Source organism: Alosa alosa, chromosome 10 (assembly GCF_017589495.1).
Source record: "Alosa alosa isolate M-15738 ecotype Scorff River chromosome 10, AALO_Geno_1.1, whole genome shotgun sequence".
NCBI classification, from domain to species: domain Eukaryota; kingdom Metazoa; phylum Chordata; class Actinopteri; order Clupeiformes; family Clupeidae; genus Alosa; species Alosa alosa.
In genome coordinates, this window is record NC_063198.1 from 9,129,497 (window position 1) to 9,144,136 (window position 14,640).

Genomic DNA, 14,640 nt, shown 5'->3' on the forward strand with positions numbered 1-14,640 from the left:
AAAGAAAAAAAAAGGCAATTGCGATGAGTCAAGCGGTGGCGGAAGGTGAAAAGTGTTCCTGAAACAGAAAGGTCTTGAGGTGACTTGAGGACCTGACTGACTATGCTTTATCTTTGTGCTATTATACCCTAAAACCAATGGGTTTCTCTACTGCAGTGAGCTTCAGTGTGCTCAAAGATCCTTGATTACTCCGCTTCAACCCTGTCTGCTGTGGTCTCCTAATGATAGAGGCTTTGCATAGCTGGTCTCTGGAACAGACCCTGCAGCACCAGGAGAGGATTAGGAGGGAGAGTTAGGGCTGACGGAACTTCACTGAACCTATTATGATCAAAGATTAGCCCTATACTGTGAGACTAATCAGCCATCTCTATATCCCCACTCCCCTCCATTCCGCTGTCCTTTAGCCCAACCTTCTCAAATATGCTAAATCTAACTGCTCTCACCTTTGGGCCAAAACAGGCTTTTATTTAAAACATTTGGTGACTGACACACTGAACATTTGCATCTAATTTCTCTCTCTCTCTTTCTCTCTCTCTATCTCCCTTTCTCTCTCCATCTCTGTCTCTTTCTGTCTTTTTTTACTCTGTCTCTCTCCTCTCCACACACCACTGTTTCCCAATCATGGGACATCATCCTTTAAATCAGGTTCTGTGTGGGGTCTAACCCTCTCAGTAAACCACTGACCTAGATTCCCTCATTTCAGATTGAGATTTAATCTTAAACTGTATGTATTTGTCATGTATACAAATACTCAAATGCTGTTACATTGATAATCTCTTCAATCGGAACCTCCAGTCTTTGCCATTCAGGGAAAAAATAGGAGAACAGGTGCTTCTAAAGCGCTGCCTCAGCCAGTCTCTGGCACAAAATGCATAACATTCTAGTTTGTGTGGCGTAATTCAATAAACGTGCTTTAAAACTTACTTTACAAATCTGTTATTAATCTATAATTCCCCTTTTAACAGGCCAACAGACAGACACGCATGCACCCGAATACTTGTGAAAAAATACTAAATCTTGCATGGCAAAAAAACAGATTTACCATTTACAGACATTTGCTTAAATCCCAAAGCCTGTCTTGAGTAGTACTTTCCAAAGATCTATCTGTGAAAGGGCTCCTGAGCTCCTCTTATGCTGAAAACTGTCATTGGAAACAAGCTGCCCACTTAAGATAGCTTGGCATCTTCTAAAGCCAACTGTCAATTTCTCAAAAACTGTCAAGTCTGCTTTTTTTTCTCTTAGTTTCGTCCTTTTTTTGCACCAATACTGCAAACCTGCAGCATCTTTTTTGAGATCCACAAGCTTACTGCTGAGCTTTGTGCAGATGTCTAAGACAAGTAATTAAGAAATTATAGAATTGACAACACACACACACACACACACACACACACCACTAATTCCTCTAATGCACAGACACCCACCGTTATAATCCAGAAATCTCAGTGTGTGTGTGTGTGTATGTGTGTGTGTGTGTGTGTGTGTGTGTGTGTGTGTGTGTGTGTGTGTGTGTGTGCGTTTCTGTTCATTTGCCTCATTAACTTTAGATGACACATTGTAAGCATACACTGGTGCGAGTGCATGTTGGCACATTTATTTTAAGTGAGGAAACACGCTTTTGTCCTTCAGGTTGAAAAGAACTAAGCAAGGCATGCATCTTTCCACTGAGACCACTTACGGCTCACAACCTTCTTTCTACGGAGGTGATGACGTTGGGAACAAGTGATGAAAGGGGAGGGCAAAAAAATGTGTGTGTGTGTGTGTGTGTGTGTGTTTGCATGTGTGTGTGTCATTTCTGTGTGTTTCTGTGGGGAATGCAGGCGAGGCACTAATGCATCGGCAGCTTATACACACTTTCACACTGTCTCCAGACCTGATGATGCACCCTGTGCTCTGGGAAGATAGCACACGAGGATGGAAACAGAGAGAAAGAGAGAGAGAGAGAGAGACGGAGGAATAGATAGAAGGGGGGGTATAGACTTGGGTGATATCGAAGTGTAGAGAGGGACACAGAGAGAGAGAAGGAGAGATAGAGTAGAGAGAAATAGAAGGGGAGAGAGAGACACATGAGGATGGGGAGAGTGAATATAAAAAAGAGCTTTGAGTGACAGCGCATAGATGGAGAGAAAACAGCTGCTGAACCTCCATTAGCAGCCGTGCCAGACTGTACTGTCAGCGCTCTGGAGAAGGCTGCGCGTAACCTTTCCAAAAACTAAGCACTGAAAAATGCCATAAGCACAAGCAGGCCAAGTCTCCCTACATACGCAGCACAACCTACCCAGCACAAGCAGGCCAAGTCTCCTAACCCACCAAGCACAACCTACCAAGCACAAGCGGGCCAAGTCTCCTAACCCACCCAGCACAACCTATCCAGCACAAGCAGGCCAAGTCTCCCTACCTACCCAGCACAACCCAGCACCAGCAGGCCAAGTCTCCCTACCTACCCATCACAAGCAGGCCAAGTCTCCTAACTATCCAGCAAATAATTACTGTAAATCTCAATGATAACTACATTTACTCTCTCTTTGGGCCTTGGCAATGCAAGTATAATGTTAAATGACCTGCAATGCTCTGAACCCCTGAATGAAATGCCACAATCACTAATATAATCTTGAACTAATATATAAATCATTAGTCTTTTTGTCTTTTTTGTACGATTCTCCTCATATAGGTATATTATCAACTCTGTGACTGCAGTTCATTTCTCACTTGCATGATTATATTTGGTAACACAAGTCAGTTCCAGCTCATGACATATGATGGTTACAGACAGTTTAACATTAGAATGTATTGATTAGAGGGACTGAAGCTTGTGTGTATGTGTATGTGTGTGTGTGTGTGTGTGTGTGTGTGTGTGTGTGTGTGTGTGTGTGTGTGTGTGTGTGTGTGTGTGTGTGTGTGAGAGAGAGCAAGAGAGAGTGACTTGGAGAGAGGGCATTCATGTGTATGGATTCTTCATTGCCATATATTGCATCTAATGGATGGTTTTCTCTCTCTCTCTCTCTCTCTCTCTGCTTGTGTGTGTGTGTGTGAGAGAGAGAGAGACAGAGAGAGTGTGTGAGGGAGAGAGACATGTGTGTGTGTGTGTTTAGTTAGGGGAGAACACAATAGTGCTGGGAACTGCAGCGCTCATTCCATTAGTAGCCTACTTGACCCTCCCTCAACTCTTCATTCTCTCCTGCCTTTCTATTCTCCTCCGTCTCCTGCCAGCCTGTCTGTCTTCCTTCCTTCCGTCTGTCTCTCTAATTCAGTCCATCCACCCCTTCGTCATCTGTGTGAGAGAAGGGAGAGTGAGCAGCACTGAGGGCAGAAGGATGTGATTTCTTAAGGGGAACAACCTGGCCCCACACTCACCTCCACTTGAGCTGGCTAAACCCATTCATCAGTCATCAACCACTGAAATTGGCACAGTCAGCCCCACACACACACACACTCCAGTGAGTATCTGAGTGAGCATGTTGAGCATGGTGTGTTGTGATTGTGGGAAACAATGAGAACTCATACATGGATAAGTTATTTGATGGCAAATGGGAGCACTGACAGTCACGTTGCTTAACTGTCACGTGTGTTGCCAGCAAATTTGCACATTTGGTGCTAATGAATTTGTTGCACCTATTATTTATACAAGTGCAAATTTGTGTTGAAGCCTGTGTGCCTGCATGTGTGTGTGCATTTGGGTGTGTGTGATGTGTGTTTCTCTGTAATAGATTTTGACATTTCAATATATTTGGTGTGTGCTGCAGATTTTCATGTGTTTCTAAAAATATCAATGTTTACTGCTCATTTCAATTATTCAGAGAGCTGCACCTGGGTCATCAGTTTAAAGACAAATTAACATGCTGAATCAATTTTGTCATTATTCATGAAGGAACTAGCTTGGTCTTTGAATGATGGTCTTGGGGACCCCCACTATAAATGGAGGACCCCCCCACCCCCCCTTCTGACTGGACTGAATCATAGCCCGAATCTTTAATTGTCCAAAATGTTGTCTTTGATGAAACCACAGCTTTCGGAACATTTACAAATGACAATAATGAGGATCTACATCAAAGCAAAAGTACTACCTACACATACATGTTTGCCAAAGTCCCTTGGGCCTGTGGTCTGAAATATTGGTATCAGTGACAATCACAGCTGTATTGGTCGTTACCTCCAAACACGTAGGCTACATTATATTGATCTATTGATGAATTGCTAAGGCACATAAACATGACTGATCTCTGATGTCTGTCTCTATAGTAACCGATACACTATCTCATCAGGGGCTGAGACAAACCTCTCCCATCTTGTAGGCTACTCACCGCAAAGCAGCTGCATCCAGGCGCACGTCTTGTAGACTGTGGCGGTGTTGCAGAAGAAGAAGAGCGCCATACAGGCGATGCAGCTGAGGATGAGTACCATGGACATCAGCACGAAGAAGGCAGCTGCTTTGAAAGCGCCGGAAGGGATGGAGGCGAAGTCGGAGAAGGTCCCGTAACACCTGAGATCGCGGTTGGAGGTCCCTTCACCCACGCAGTAGTGGAACAAGCCAAAGTACCCGGCGTGCGGTGTGTTCACGCTGTCACCGATCCAGTAGGGCTGAATGAACACCACCACATTGATAATGGCAAAGCAAATGGTGAAGATCGCCCACAGGACCCCGATGGCCCTAGAGTTCCGCATGTAGTTGTCATGGTAGATCTTGGAGGCTTCTTGCGATGGCAGCATTTTTACTCACCGGGTCTTACCCTCTGTTGATCTCTTTACTCGTTTGCTTCTCGACTCTATCTCCCCCTATCTTCCTCACCGGTGCCCCCAAATTGCGTGGATGCTGAGGACCCTGCGGCTGGATGCAATGGAAGGAAATCTGCTAATAGGTGAACAACATCTTTCGGCAAAAGTATGGATATAGATCCCTGTGCTAATGTTGACTGTCATGCAATCAAATCAATCAATATCGGAAATGCAGTCACCTATGAACAAGCGTGATTCAACACAAAGATTTTTTTAAAACGATGTCCGATTCCCACTCCTCCTCTCACTGAGCAAGGAAACCGTAAAGGCGACCAAGATCACATTGCAAAAAATGCAGTGGTCATGACAAAACTGACAAGACGTATTTTCTTGCTGTTCTCCTCTGTCTCTGTATTAATAATGTATCCACTTTCGCCTCCCATCAAAACCGCCGCTTCAGAGAGCACGAGATGCGCTGTCGACTCGCTGAAGATGAATCAACCGATACGGGGATCTCACCGGAGCATCCAAGAGGCGCGCCTGGTCGTGTAGGCTACCAGATTATGTCAATTCGACAAGATAATCTGGGTATACCTTAGATCTGAAGAGCGAAAGGAATGTTGACGCGTTTCCCCCCGCAAAGTGCTGTATTGGCCACAACCGTTTCTCGTCCTCTCCTTTCCTCTCCTCCCGTTGCTCCCCCGCGCGCTCACGCTCTCAGGGATGTTCAGCGCTGGCGTTGGTTGGCGCGCGCACGGTTTGGGTAGTGCAGAAATTTGAATTGCTTGTACAGCCCAACGCCCATCCATCAGTCCCCCAGTCAGCCTAGAGCTCTCCCACAACCCCGAGATTACAACGAAACCAAGTGTCAACTAACTTTTTCAAGGCACTTTTGGCAAAATGGCACTTTTATGTCTTGCCTGTCGTCTGTTCTTTAGATTTGTGGCAATATAGCGCACATTTAGATGCACAACCCTTGGGTGTGCATCCTTTGATGATGAAAAACATGCATAATAGTAAACACCTCAAGAAAACCAACATAACATGAACACAAAGGTCAAATTATTATTTTATCTTGGCTAAAAAAAAGATACACTAGGCTACAGTGCCAGTTCAGCAGTGAACGAAATGGCAGTCAAGCATAAATAGCCAATTAAACTAATTTGTAAACATTTAGGTGATTATGCAGTGGCTGTCTGTAGACATCACAGACACTGTTAATAAGCAATGCCTTCAGTACAGAGTCTTGCACACTTCCAGCTGTGATCAAACACTGAGCAATGGTCAGTTGCATGCATGGATAAGTTAATACACTGATGCAAATGCTCAAGGCTAAATAACCCACATAGTTGGTTAGTCAACACAGAGTGCTGGGCTTCTCTTGACACCATATTCATTTTTTTTTTCATGAGGCACTAAATGGAAAACTTGTTTTAGGGTACAAACATAAGAAATATACACTGATAGGCTTTAATTACCTGTAATTGCCAGAGTTATGGCAAAACAAGAATCAAGGTTTAACATGATTCTGTGACAAGTTTTCCTATATTAACTATATTTTGAAGTGCAGAGAAACACATGCTTAATAGCCTATAGTTTTATATTGACACAGGCATAATTCCCTCTCTTTTGTTTTGCAAAAGATGGGTCATTGCACATTGCTTTAGGCACTTTACTTGTTTACTCACTGCAAGACTGTTACAGTAGTCTGCTTGATACAAACATGGCCTGTGCTATTTGAAAGTAGGCTACCACGAAACATACAGCAAAGTTGGTGAAAAACCAACCCAAAGAGCAACGCAATGTGTTACCGCTGCTATGTCATAGTTTTCCAGATTAATGTGATGTGATAACAGTAATGCTTTAGACTACATTTTAACATGTTACACCCAGCAATGCAAAAATCAATTTGAACTGAAAAACCTTGCAAACACCACTGTCATGCATGCTCTGAAAGCAGCTTTTTGCATTTTTGTTTGGTTGTCCACCTGTCAGGGGACTTGTTCTTCACATATAGTCTTCAAAACTGTAATTCATATGAGAATTTGAAAGTTTCTGAGGTGTTTTTTTTTTTTAACTTCATATGGGATGCGCATTTTTAGGCTTTTCCTAAATGCCCATGTATTGCAATACATGTATTGCTCCCTGGCACTTCCTCAGATTTCAGTGACTGACACATTTTAAAGACACCCCTTTTCTAAACCTGCTGAATAACATGTAACATTAAAAAAAAAAGTGGCCCCAAGTGATTGCGTTCCTATCGAAGAGCAGCTCCAATGTTAGGTCCCATAGACCTATTTTTAAAAAAATATTGTGAAGCCAAATCAGCGAAGTTATCCACCAAAATATTTTTCAGTGTGTATACAGTAATAATCTTCTAACTGTGAAAATGTCAGGCCCTATTTTGCCTTATTTTAAAAAATCGAAATTGCTCTTTTTGTTTCATAAACTGACTACAAAATAAGTCACGTGACTTTACCCTTCGACGTAGCATGGTTTGTTTATTAGCCTGGTTAGCATTGACACTTAACACTTACTGCCAGCTCCTCATGGGAGTAGAAGCACAACACCAGTTATCCAGACATAAAGGTTTACATCACGCTCAGTTATTACAAAAATATGTTAAGCCAGTTAAGCAAATTGCCGTATTGTTAGAGATTAAAGGAGAATTCCGGTGTGATATTGACCTAAAGTGTATTGAAACATGATACCGAGTGTGAACGTATGTCTCATAGCCCATCTCGGCTTGTCCCCTGCACTCTGGTGCTAGTTAGCCGATGCTACCAACAGCTTTTGCAATGGTGGTGTTTCGGCATCGGGCTAGCCATGCAAATAAATCACTGTTTTACACCATTTACGAGGCTCAATGTATCTCCACACTTCATTGGTAGACTTCCGAGGGCCCTGACATTTAAAACGAGACATTGAGAACTTTGAAAAAGCACTGGTAGTTTACTTACAAGACGATTTATACAGACAGTATCTTCACGAAGTTTAGCGATTGCAGCCATCTTGAATTTAGTCACGATAAGTCGAGCGACGAGTAAGAATGAACAGGTATGATAAGGGATCAGATTCCAAAAATAATTCAGTGGAAATGCATGGATTCCAGTTTCTTCCAGTAGCAGCAACAACCCCCCACACACACACACATATGCGACAATTAGTGGGGGGCCCTTAAAACATCAGGGCCCAGGGGCCCGAAAGTTCATAATCCGCCCATGTCAGTACCCATGAAGATCCACAGGAAGAATCAGGACAAGTCATTTAAAATATAAAAAAGAAATATGTTTTTTTCTTTTACTGTCATCAATTTTGGTCAATGATTCCAGGTTACTGAAACACCAGGGAACATGACATTTGTTGGCCACTCCTCCACTGCGCTAAGCTAAATAACTAGCCCTATCTGAACTGTTGCACCCAAGATGATAAAATGCTTATGGTATATTAGGCTATATTAGTCTCAAGAGCCAGCATCAACCTAGCCCATACCCACTCATTTGTGATTTGGACACATACCGCGCCCACACACACACAAGCACATACATATACACGCACAAACACCCGCACACACAGAAACACACAGGCACGCACGTGCGCACACACACACACACACACACACACACACACACACACATTTTAATACACAAAAGCAAACTCACACATGCACACACTCATTTACATGCACATGAGTTGCAGGAGTAGGAGATGGAGACAAATTGACAAGCGTGATTTATTTTTGCGGAGAGAATGTGCAGGACCGAGCAGCGATCATATTTCCTACCGCTATGCGGTACATCTAGTTTATTGCTGGCGTTACTCATGTTACTCTGTGGGTATTAGCACTTCAAATGCTGGCATATCGTGTTGTAAACCTTTGTCAATGAGCGTCACATTTAAAACTAGATGTACCGCATAGCGATACAAAATATGACCGCCGCTCAGTCCTGTACATCCGTTCCGCGAAAATAAATCACACTTCAATTTGTCTCCATATTTTACTCTATCCCCCACTCTTGAAACTTTTGTGTATGCTTGTTTGGCATGCCTGAGTGTGTGTAAAAGCGGCTGCACAGAAAGTAGCCTACTGGTGCTGAAAAGGTGAATAGATTGTAGAATAGCCAAAGAAGATGTAGCATTGTTATAAAACCTTTAAAATCTCTAAACAATCACAAGTAGGGCAGTTCATCACAGTTCATCCATTGCAACTGGATTGATGAAAGGTCACTTACACCTGTAGGCTACATTGTATTTGGGAAAAGCAAAAGGTATCAGCATAATGTTATTTATTTATTTATGAACAAAAACATCTCTGTCAGTTCCATGCCGTTTTCAACAGCTATCAAAACATTTTTGGATGGATGGATTTTTTGTGAATGTTTCTTCTTCTACATAAGATTTTAGTCATCTTTAGTTCATGTGATACTTTATTGTCAATGCACAAATTAAGTAACAGTAGTCTGAAACGTTATTGTTAATGCACAAATTAAGTAACAGTACACTGTAAAAAATAATAAGTAATGGTTACTTGAAAAAAGGGTGGAAACTCGTTGCCTTAAATAAGTTAAGTAAACAAAACTTTTCTCTTCCAAGTTATGTTTACTTGATGTCTACAAGTAATGCTTACTTAGAAGAAGTTATCCTTACTTAAGACTTTAAAGTTCTGGTTACTTACTTCCAACTAGTAAAGTTTACTTCATGCCCTCGAGTAAAGCTTACTTGAAACGAAGTTGTATTTACTACTGTTAAATGAGTTACCCTTACTTTGAGTTGTAAAGGGTACTTTATGTTGGACAGTAAAGTTTACTTGCAGAATATACACAAATAGTTGGCACTATTAGATTAGATAACTTTATTGTCATTTTGCAGAGTACAAGTACAAAGACAACAAAATGCAGTTTGCATCTAACTAGAAGTGAAAAAAAAAGCAGAAAAATGCAATGTGATATACAAAGACAGGTGGTGCATAGACAGGATAATATGCGGTGTAAACAGTAGTATACAGTTGGTTTACAGAAGGTGGTTTAGAGTAATATAAATTATATATAAATATGTGCAATGTATTAGCAGAATAAATATGGATATTCGGTATGAACCATATAGACATATATGTACAGTATACAGCTATGTGCAGTGTGGTAACAGTACTGTAGTGCAGAAACAGTAACATTATAACAGTAGTAAGAATACGTGTATGTGCAGGATGAATAGTATGAAGAGCAGTAGAAAATGCCATGTATAAGTGTAATTACAGTATGTACATTTGTAAATAAATAGAACACTATGGGTGGGATAGGGCAATTGTCCGCGGGGGGTGGGTGTCCCCCGTCAAGGTTTCCATGGTCATGGTGGACACCTCAACAGGCACAGGCAAGGAGGCATCGGGCGGGGGCTTAGTTGGTTGGTTGTCACCGGGATGCAGAGCTAGAGTTCAGTAGGGTGACAGCCGCAGGGAAGAAGCTTCCTCTGAACCTGCTGGTTTGGGTGCAGGGAGACCTGTAACGCCTCCCAGAGGGGTGGGGGTGAACAGTCTGTGGTTGAGGTGAGAACAGTCTTTGATGATGCTGCGGCGCCTTACGCCAAGCATCACTTGCCCTGGATGGCCTTGATGGAGGGGAGTGAGGAACCGGTGATCGTTGGCCAGTTTTCACCACCCTCTGCAGTTTTTTCGAAGTATTCTGGTGTAACCTCCATGTTTCAATCAGTAGTGTTTGAGCAACTGACCTCTGACTTCACATCCAAACAAGCACAACTTACATGTCCAGTTCATTGCTCTGCATTTTCAGTTTTCCAACTGCAAAAGAAAAAAGAGGGCAAAATTATTATCAATATGCATCTATTGGCCATGTTTAACTAAAACAGCTGATTAAGTTTCACATTAAATGTTAAATTAAATTGTTTCTCCAGAGACCTAATTAATACTGTTAAGCTAAAAATATTATGATTTGGCAACTTAATTTTCTCTATTGCTTCAGGCCTAGTACATTTATCACAATAGAATTTAAAATGTCAATCATACGTTGGAATTATATGGCGCCATTTTGCACCTCAATAAGCGGCACATTCGTTCAAATTCCACACACTGCAACCTAAGTCCTCTTGCTAAATCACAACGAAAGATTTTAGATAAAAGACCATGGCTTTCTCAGTCAGTAAGGTTATTGTGTCCAATTATCCTAATTGTTTTATCAATACAGTAGGAATATCGGCGTAAAACCATACACAGTTTAATCTGTACACGTTTTGAATCAACTTAGCATGCTAGCAAGCGTTTCTCATGAGAAATGGCTAGCGTTAGAACTAAACTTCATTAAGAGAGCTCATGAAGACAACTGCTATTGGCAAATTTATACAGCCTAGTTCTAGACCCCAGCGCCACCACTTCCTCATAACCCGATAACAAAAATATCAAAGGGCTTGAATACCTAGAATATTTGTTTTCTGCTCTGCATGGTCTGAGGCAGTGTTAACTTCAGATAGCTGCTATCAGTTAGCTGCAAACTGTTAGCAGCTAGCGATATATCGCCACTTATCAAGCAAGTTGAATTTAACATTACCCCAGCTGTTAATGAAACCCGAATGTACAGTTTTGCACAAATGCTGTTAGTTCAACCTATACTGTAAACATTTGACACATTAATACATACTGTAAACTTACGGACAGAGCAAAGTCACTGGTGAAGCTGCGTTACACTCCCATCCCAAAAGTCAGCCACACCGTAACACTGCCGACCGTTGGCTGTGGAATCCAGAATGCTCCCTCTGCTAACCAGCGGCGTGTGCACTCGCGTGAGTCCAGTTTACTCAGGTCTGAGTTGTGAAGCTTACGCGGTATCTCAAGTTTTAGACCCCATTGTTGCAAGTTCGGCACATTACTAATGTTACTCTAGTAAGAACACTAGGTCAGCCTATAGTAAGTAAAGTATACTTGTGTTACTGCAGTAAGATTTGGGAATTCTAAGATATCTTAAAAGGCAGCAGAATTTGTTTTTTCGGTTTCGAACCGCACTTGCTGCCTTGCTCCCCAGTTAGATATCTTAAAAGGCAGCAACTTTACCCGTTTAGAACACACCCGTAGTGTTATTTTTTACAGTGTAGTCTGAAACGAAATGCTGTTTTACATCTAACCAGTGGTGCAAATAACTGACATGTCCAAATGGGCCTTGATGAAATGCGTCGCTAGACTGTTCATACACATTTTAACGGGCCAAAGTTGAAGAGCTGTTGTCCGTTATTGTTCGTGCAAATATAGGCTGATTCATGTTCCCTTACCGTGGTAAAGTTGGTTTTATATTGGACGTTGGATATTCGACACATTCGAAAAATCTATTTAGCACTGACTACGAGGGTCGAGTTTGTGTCAAACCAACTTTAATGTGTTTAAACAAGGCCTGCCTATATTACACAAAGCTTCTTTTGTCCAAAAACCCATGTTTTGATTTCATGAATTTTTTATGCCGATAAAAGATTTCAATCTATTATGCGGCTTCACCTTTTGACTTACCCATACTAAAACACATCTCCTGAACTCGCCTTACTGCCCTTTCTAATGCACAAAGCTTCTTGAAACATTTAACATTAAAAATTCTATAAAATCAAAGAGTGGGTTTTAGGAAACTAAAACCCACTCTTTGATTTTATAGAATTTTTAATGTTAAATGTTTCAAATCTATTATGCGGCTTGCCCTTTTGACCTACCCATGTCAAAACACATCTGGTGAACTCGGATTACTGCTCTATATCGTACACAAAGCTTCTTTTTCCCAAAACCCATTCTTTGATTTTATAAATATTTTTAATGTAAAAATGCTAAAATGCTTTAAATAAATGCGGGCTTGACCTTTGCTTTAAATCTATTATCACAGCCCCTTCATTGACCTTTTGAACCTACCCTTTGATTTTAAAATTTTTACTATTCAAAATGCTATAAATTTATTGCACTCAGCTGACCTACCACAAAACCCTTCATAGTGCACAGCTAATGCCTTTTTTTACAGAAACTCATTTTGTCTTTGATTTTATATTATATTTTTTTACTATTCAAAATGCTATAAATTTATTATGTGGCTTGACCTTTTGACCTACCCATGTCAAAAAACACATCTGCTGCACTCAGCTAACTTTGCCCTACATAATACACAAAGCTTATTTTGTCCAAAACTTACTCTTTGATTTTATATTAATTTTTACTATTCAAAATGCTATAAACAAAAATGCTATAGACATTTTTTACAGTAAACAAATTATATAAAATCAAAGAGGGACTCCCTTTGGATTTTAAAAAGGGAGTTTTTGGAAAAACTTTGTGTATTATGAAGGGCAGTTAGCTGAGTGTAACAGATGTGTTTTAACATGGGTAGGTTGAAAGTGGAAGCCGCATAATAGATTTATAGCATTTTTGAATAGTAAAATATTAATATAAAATCAAAGAGTGAGTTTTTGGAAGAAAGAAGCTTTGTGTACTATGTAGGGCAGTTAGCTGAGTGCAGCAGATGTGTTTTTACATGGGTAGGTCAAAAGGTGAAGGCACATAATAGATTTATAGCATTTTTGAATAGTAAAAAAATAATATAAAATCAAAGAGTGCGTTTTTGAAAAAAAAAAAAGAAGCTTTGTGTACTATGTAGGGCAGTTAGCTGAGTGCAACAGATGTGTTTTGACATGGGTAAGTCGAAAGGGGAAGCCGCATAATAGATTTATAGCATTTTTGAATAGTAAAAAAATAATATAAAATCAAAGAGTGAGTTTTTGGAAAAAAGAAGCTTTGTGTACTATGTAGGGCAGTTAACCGAGTGCAGCAGATGTGTTTTGACATGGGTAGGTCAAAAGGTGAAGGCACATAATAGATTTATAGCAGGGCTTGAAAACGAAATTATTTTTCAAACGTTCCGTTCCGAACGGTTCAGGTAGGCCTATGTTTAACGTTTTCGTTCTTGCATGCGTTCCGCCACCAACATATTGGTCCTGAACCGGTTCGAACGCATAAAATATTGTTCGTTCTTAAAGTTCCGCAGTGTTTGGCGGGCCTATCAAGTCTATTTTTGTGGACTTTACCTGAGAATAGACGTAGGCTACTCATTATTTCCCCTTGATTTAGCCTATACCGTAGCTATGCCCAAAAAATAATAAATCACAGGCGGCATCCAAAACATTCAGATGGGCTATCCATCCCATAGCCTACAGACTTACTGTAGGCCTAACCTATGCCTATAAATAATTTCTTATCAAAAATATTTCTGGATACGTGCTAAACTCCTTACCTGGTTATAGCCTAAGTTTTATCCATATGGAGATCTTCAAAGGCTTGCGCTATAATTCCAACCCTGTTTATAAACTAACCTGTCTGTTGCTGACAAGGCCTATCTCAAATTTGCCGTTTAACTCTTCTACATAGAATAGGCTATAATTGCGCAAACATTTCAAATCTCGACTTTAAAACGACAAGGCATGGACAGGCAAAATAGGCTATTACGCATAGGCTACAAACAATTTCCAAATCAGTTTCAGTAGCCTACGCTACGAGCTGGCCTAAGATCCGAAGTGGCAGACGGATAGGTTACATTACAACAGCAAGACAAAATATACACATTTGGACCAAAGGTCCATTTATTCGTTTTTTTTTTTTTCAAACTGCAGAAATCAAATTATTAGGCTGTTATATAGAGAACGAAAAAAAAAACGTTATTAACCGGTTTTGTGGATTTCAGAATAACGTTTCTGTTCCGGAACAGTTGAAGACCATTTTGTTTTCGTTTCCGTTTCCGCTCCTCGTAAAATTCCGTAAAATTCTGTTCGTTTTCGGTTTTCGTTTTCGTTCCTTGAACCGGTTCGGAGCCCTGATTTATAGCATTTTTGAATAGTAAAAAATAATATAAAATCAAAGAGTGCGTTTTTGAAAAAAAGAAGCTTTGTGTACTATGTAGGGCAGTT

At 40.7% G+C, this 14,640-nt stretch overlaps 1 protein-coding gene across 3 annotated transcripts in view; it reads right to left on the reverse strand.

Moving 5' to 3' along the window:
* lhfpl4a (LHFPL tetraspan subfamily member 4a) overlaps window positions 1–5,457 on the reverse strand; it is a 45,077-nt gene extending 39,620 nt beyond the window's left edge. For all 3 annotated transcript variants that reach the window (XM_048255133.1, XM_048255132.1, XM_048255131.1), the window contains exon 1: window positions 4,299–5,457. In XM_048255133.1, coding sequence (XP_048111090.1) covers window positions 4,299–4,704 — 406 coding nt within the window. In that variant the 5' untranslated portion in view covers window positions 4,705–5,457. The remainder of the gene's footprint in view (window positions 1–4,298) is intronic.
* Between the last annotated feature and the right edge of the window lie 9,183 nt (window positions 5,458–14,640).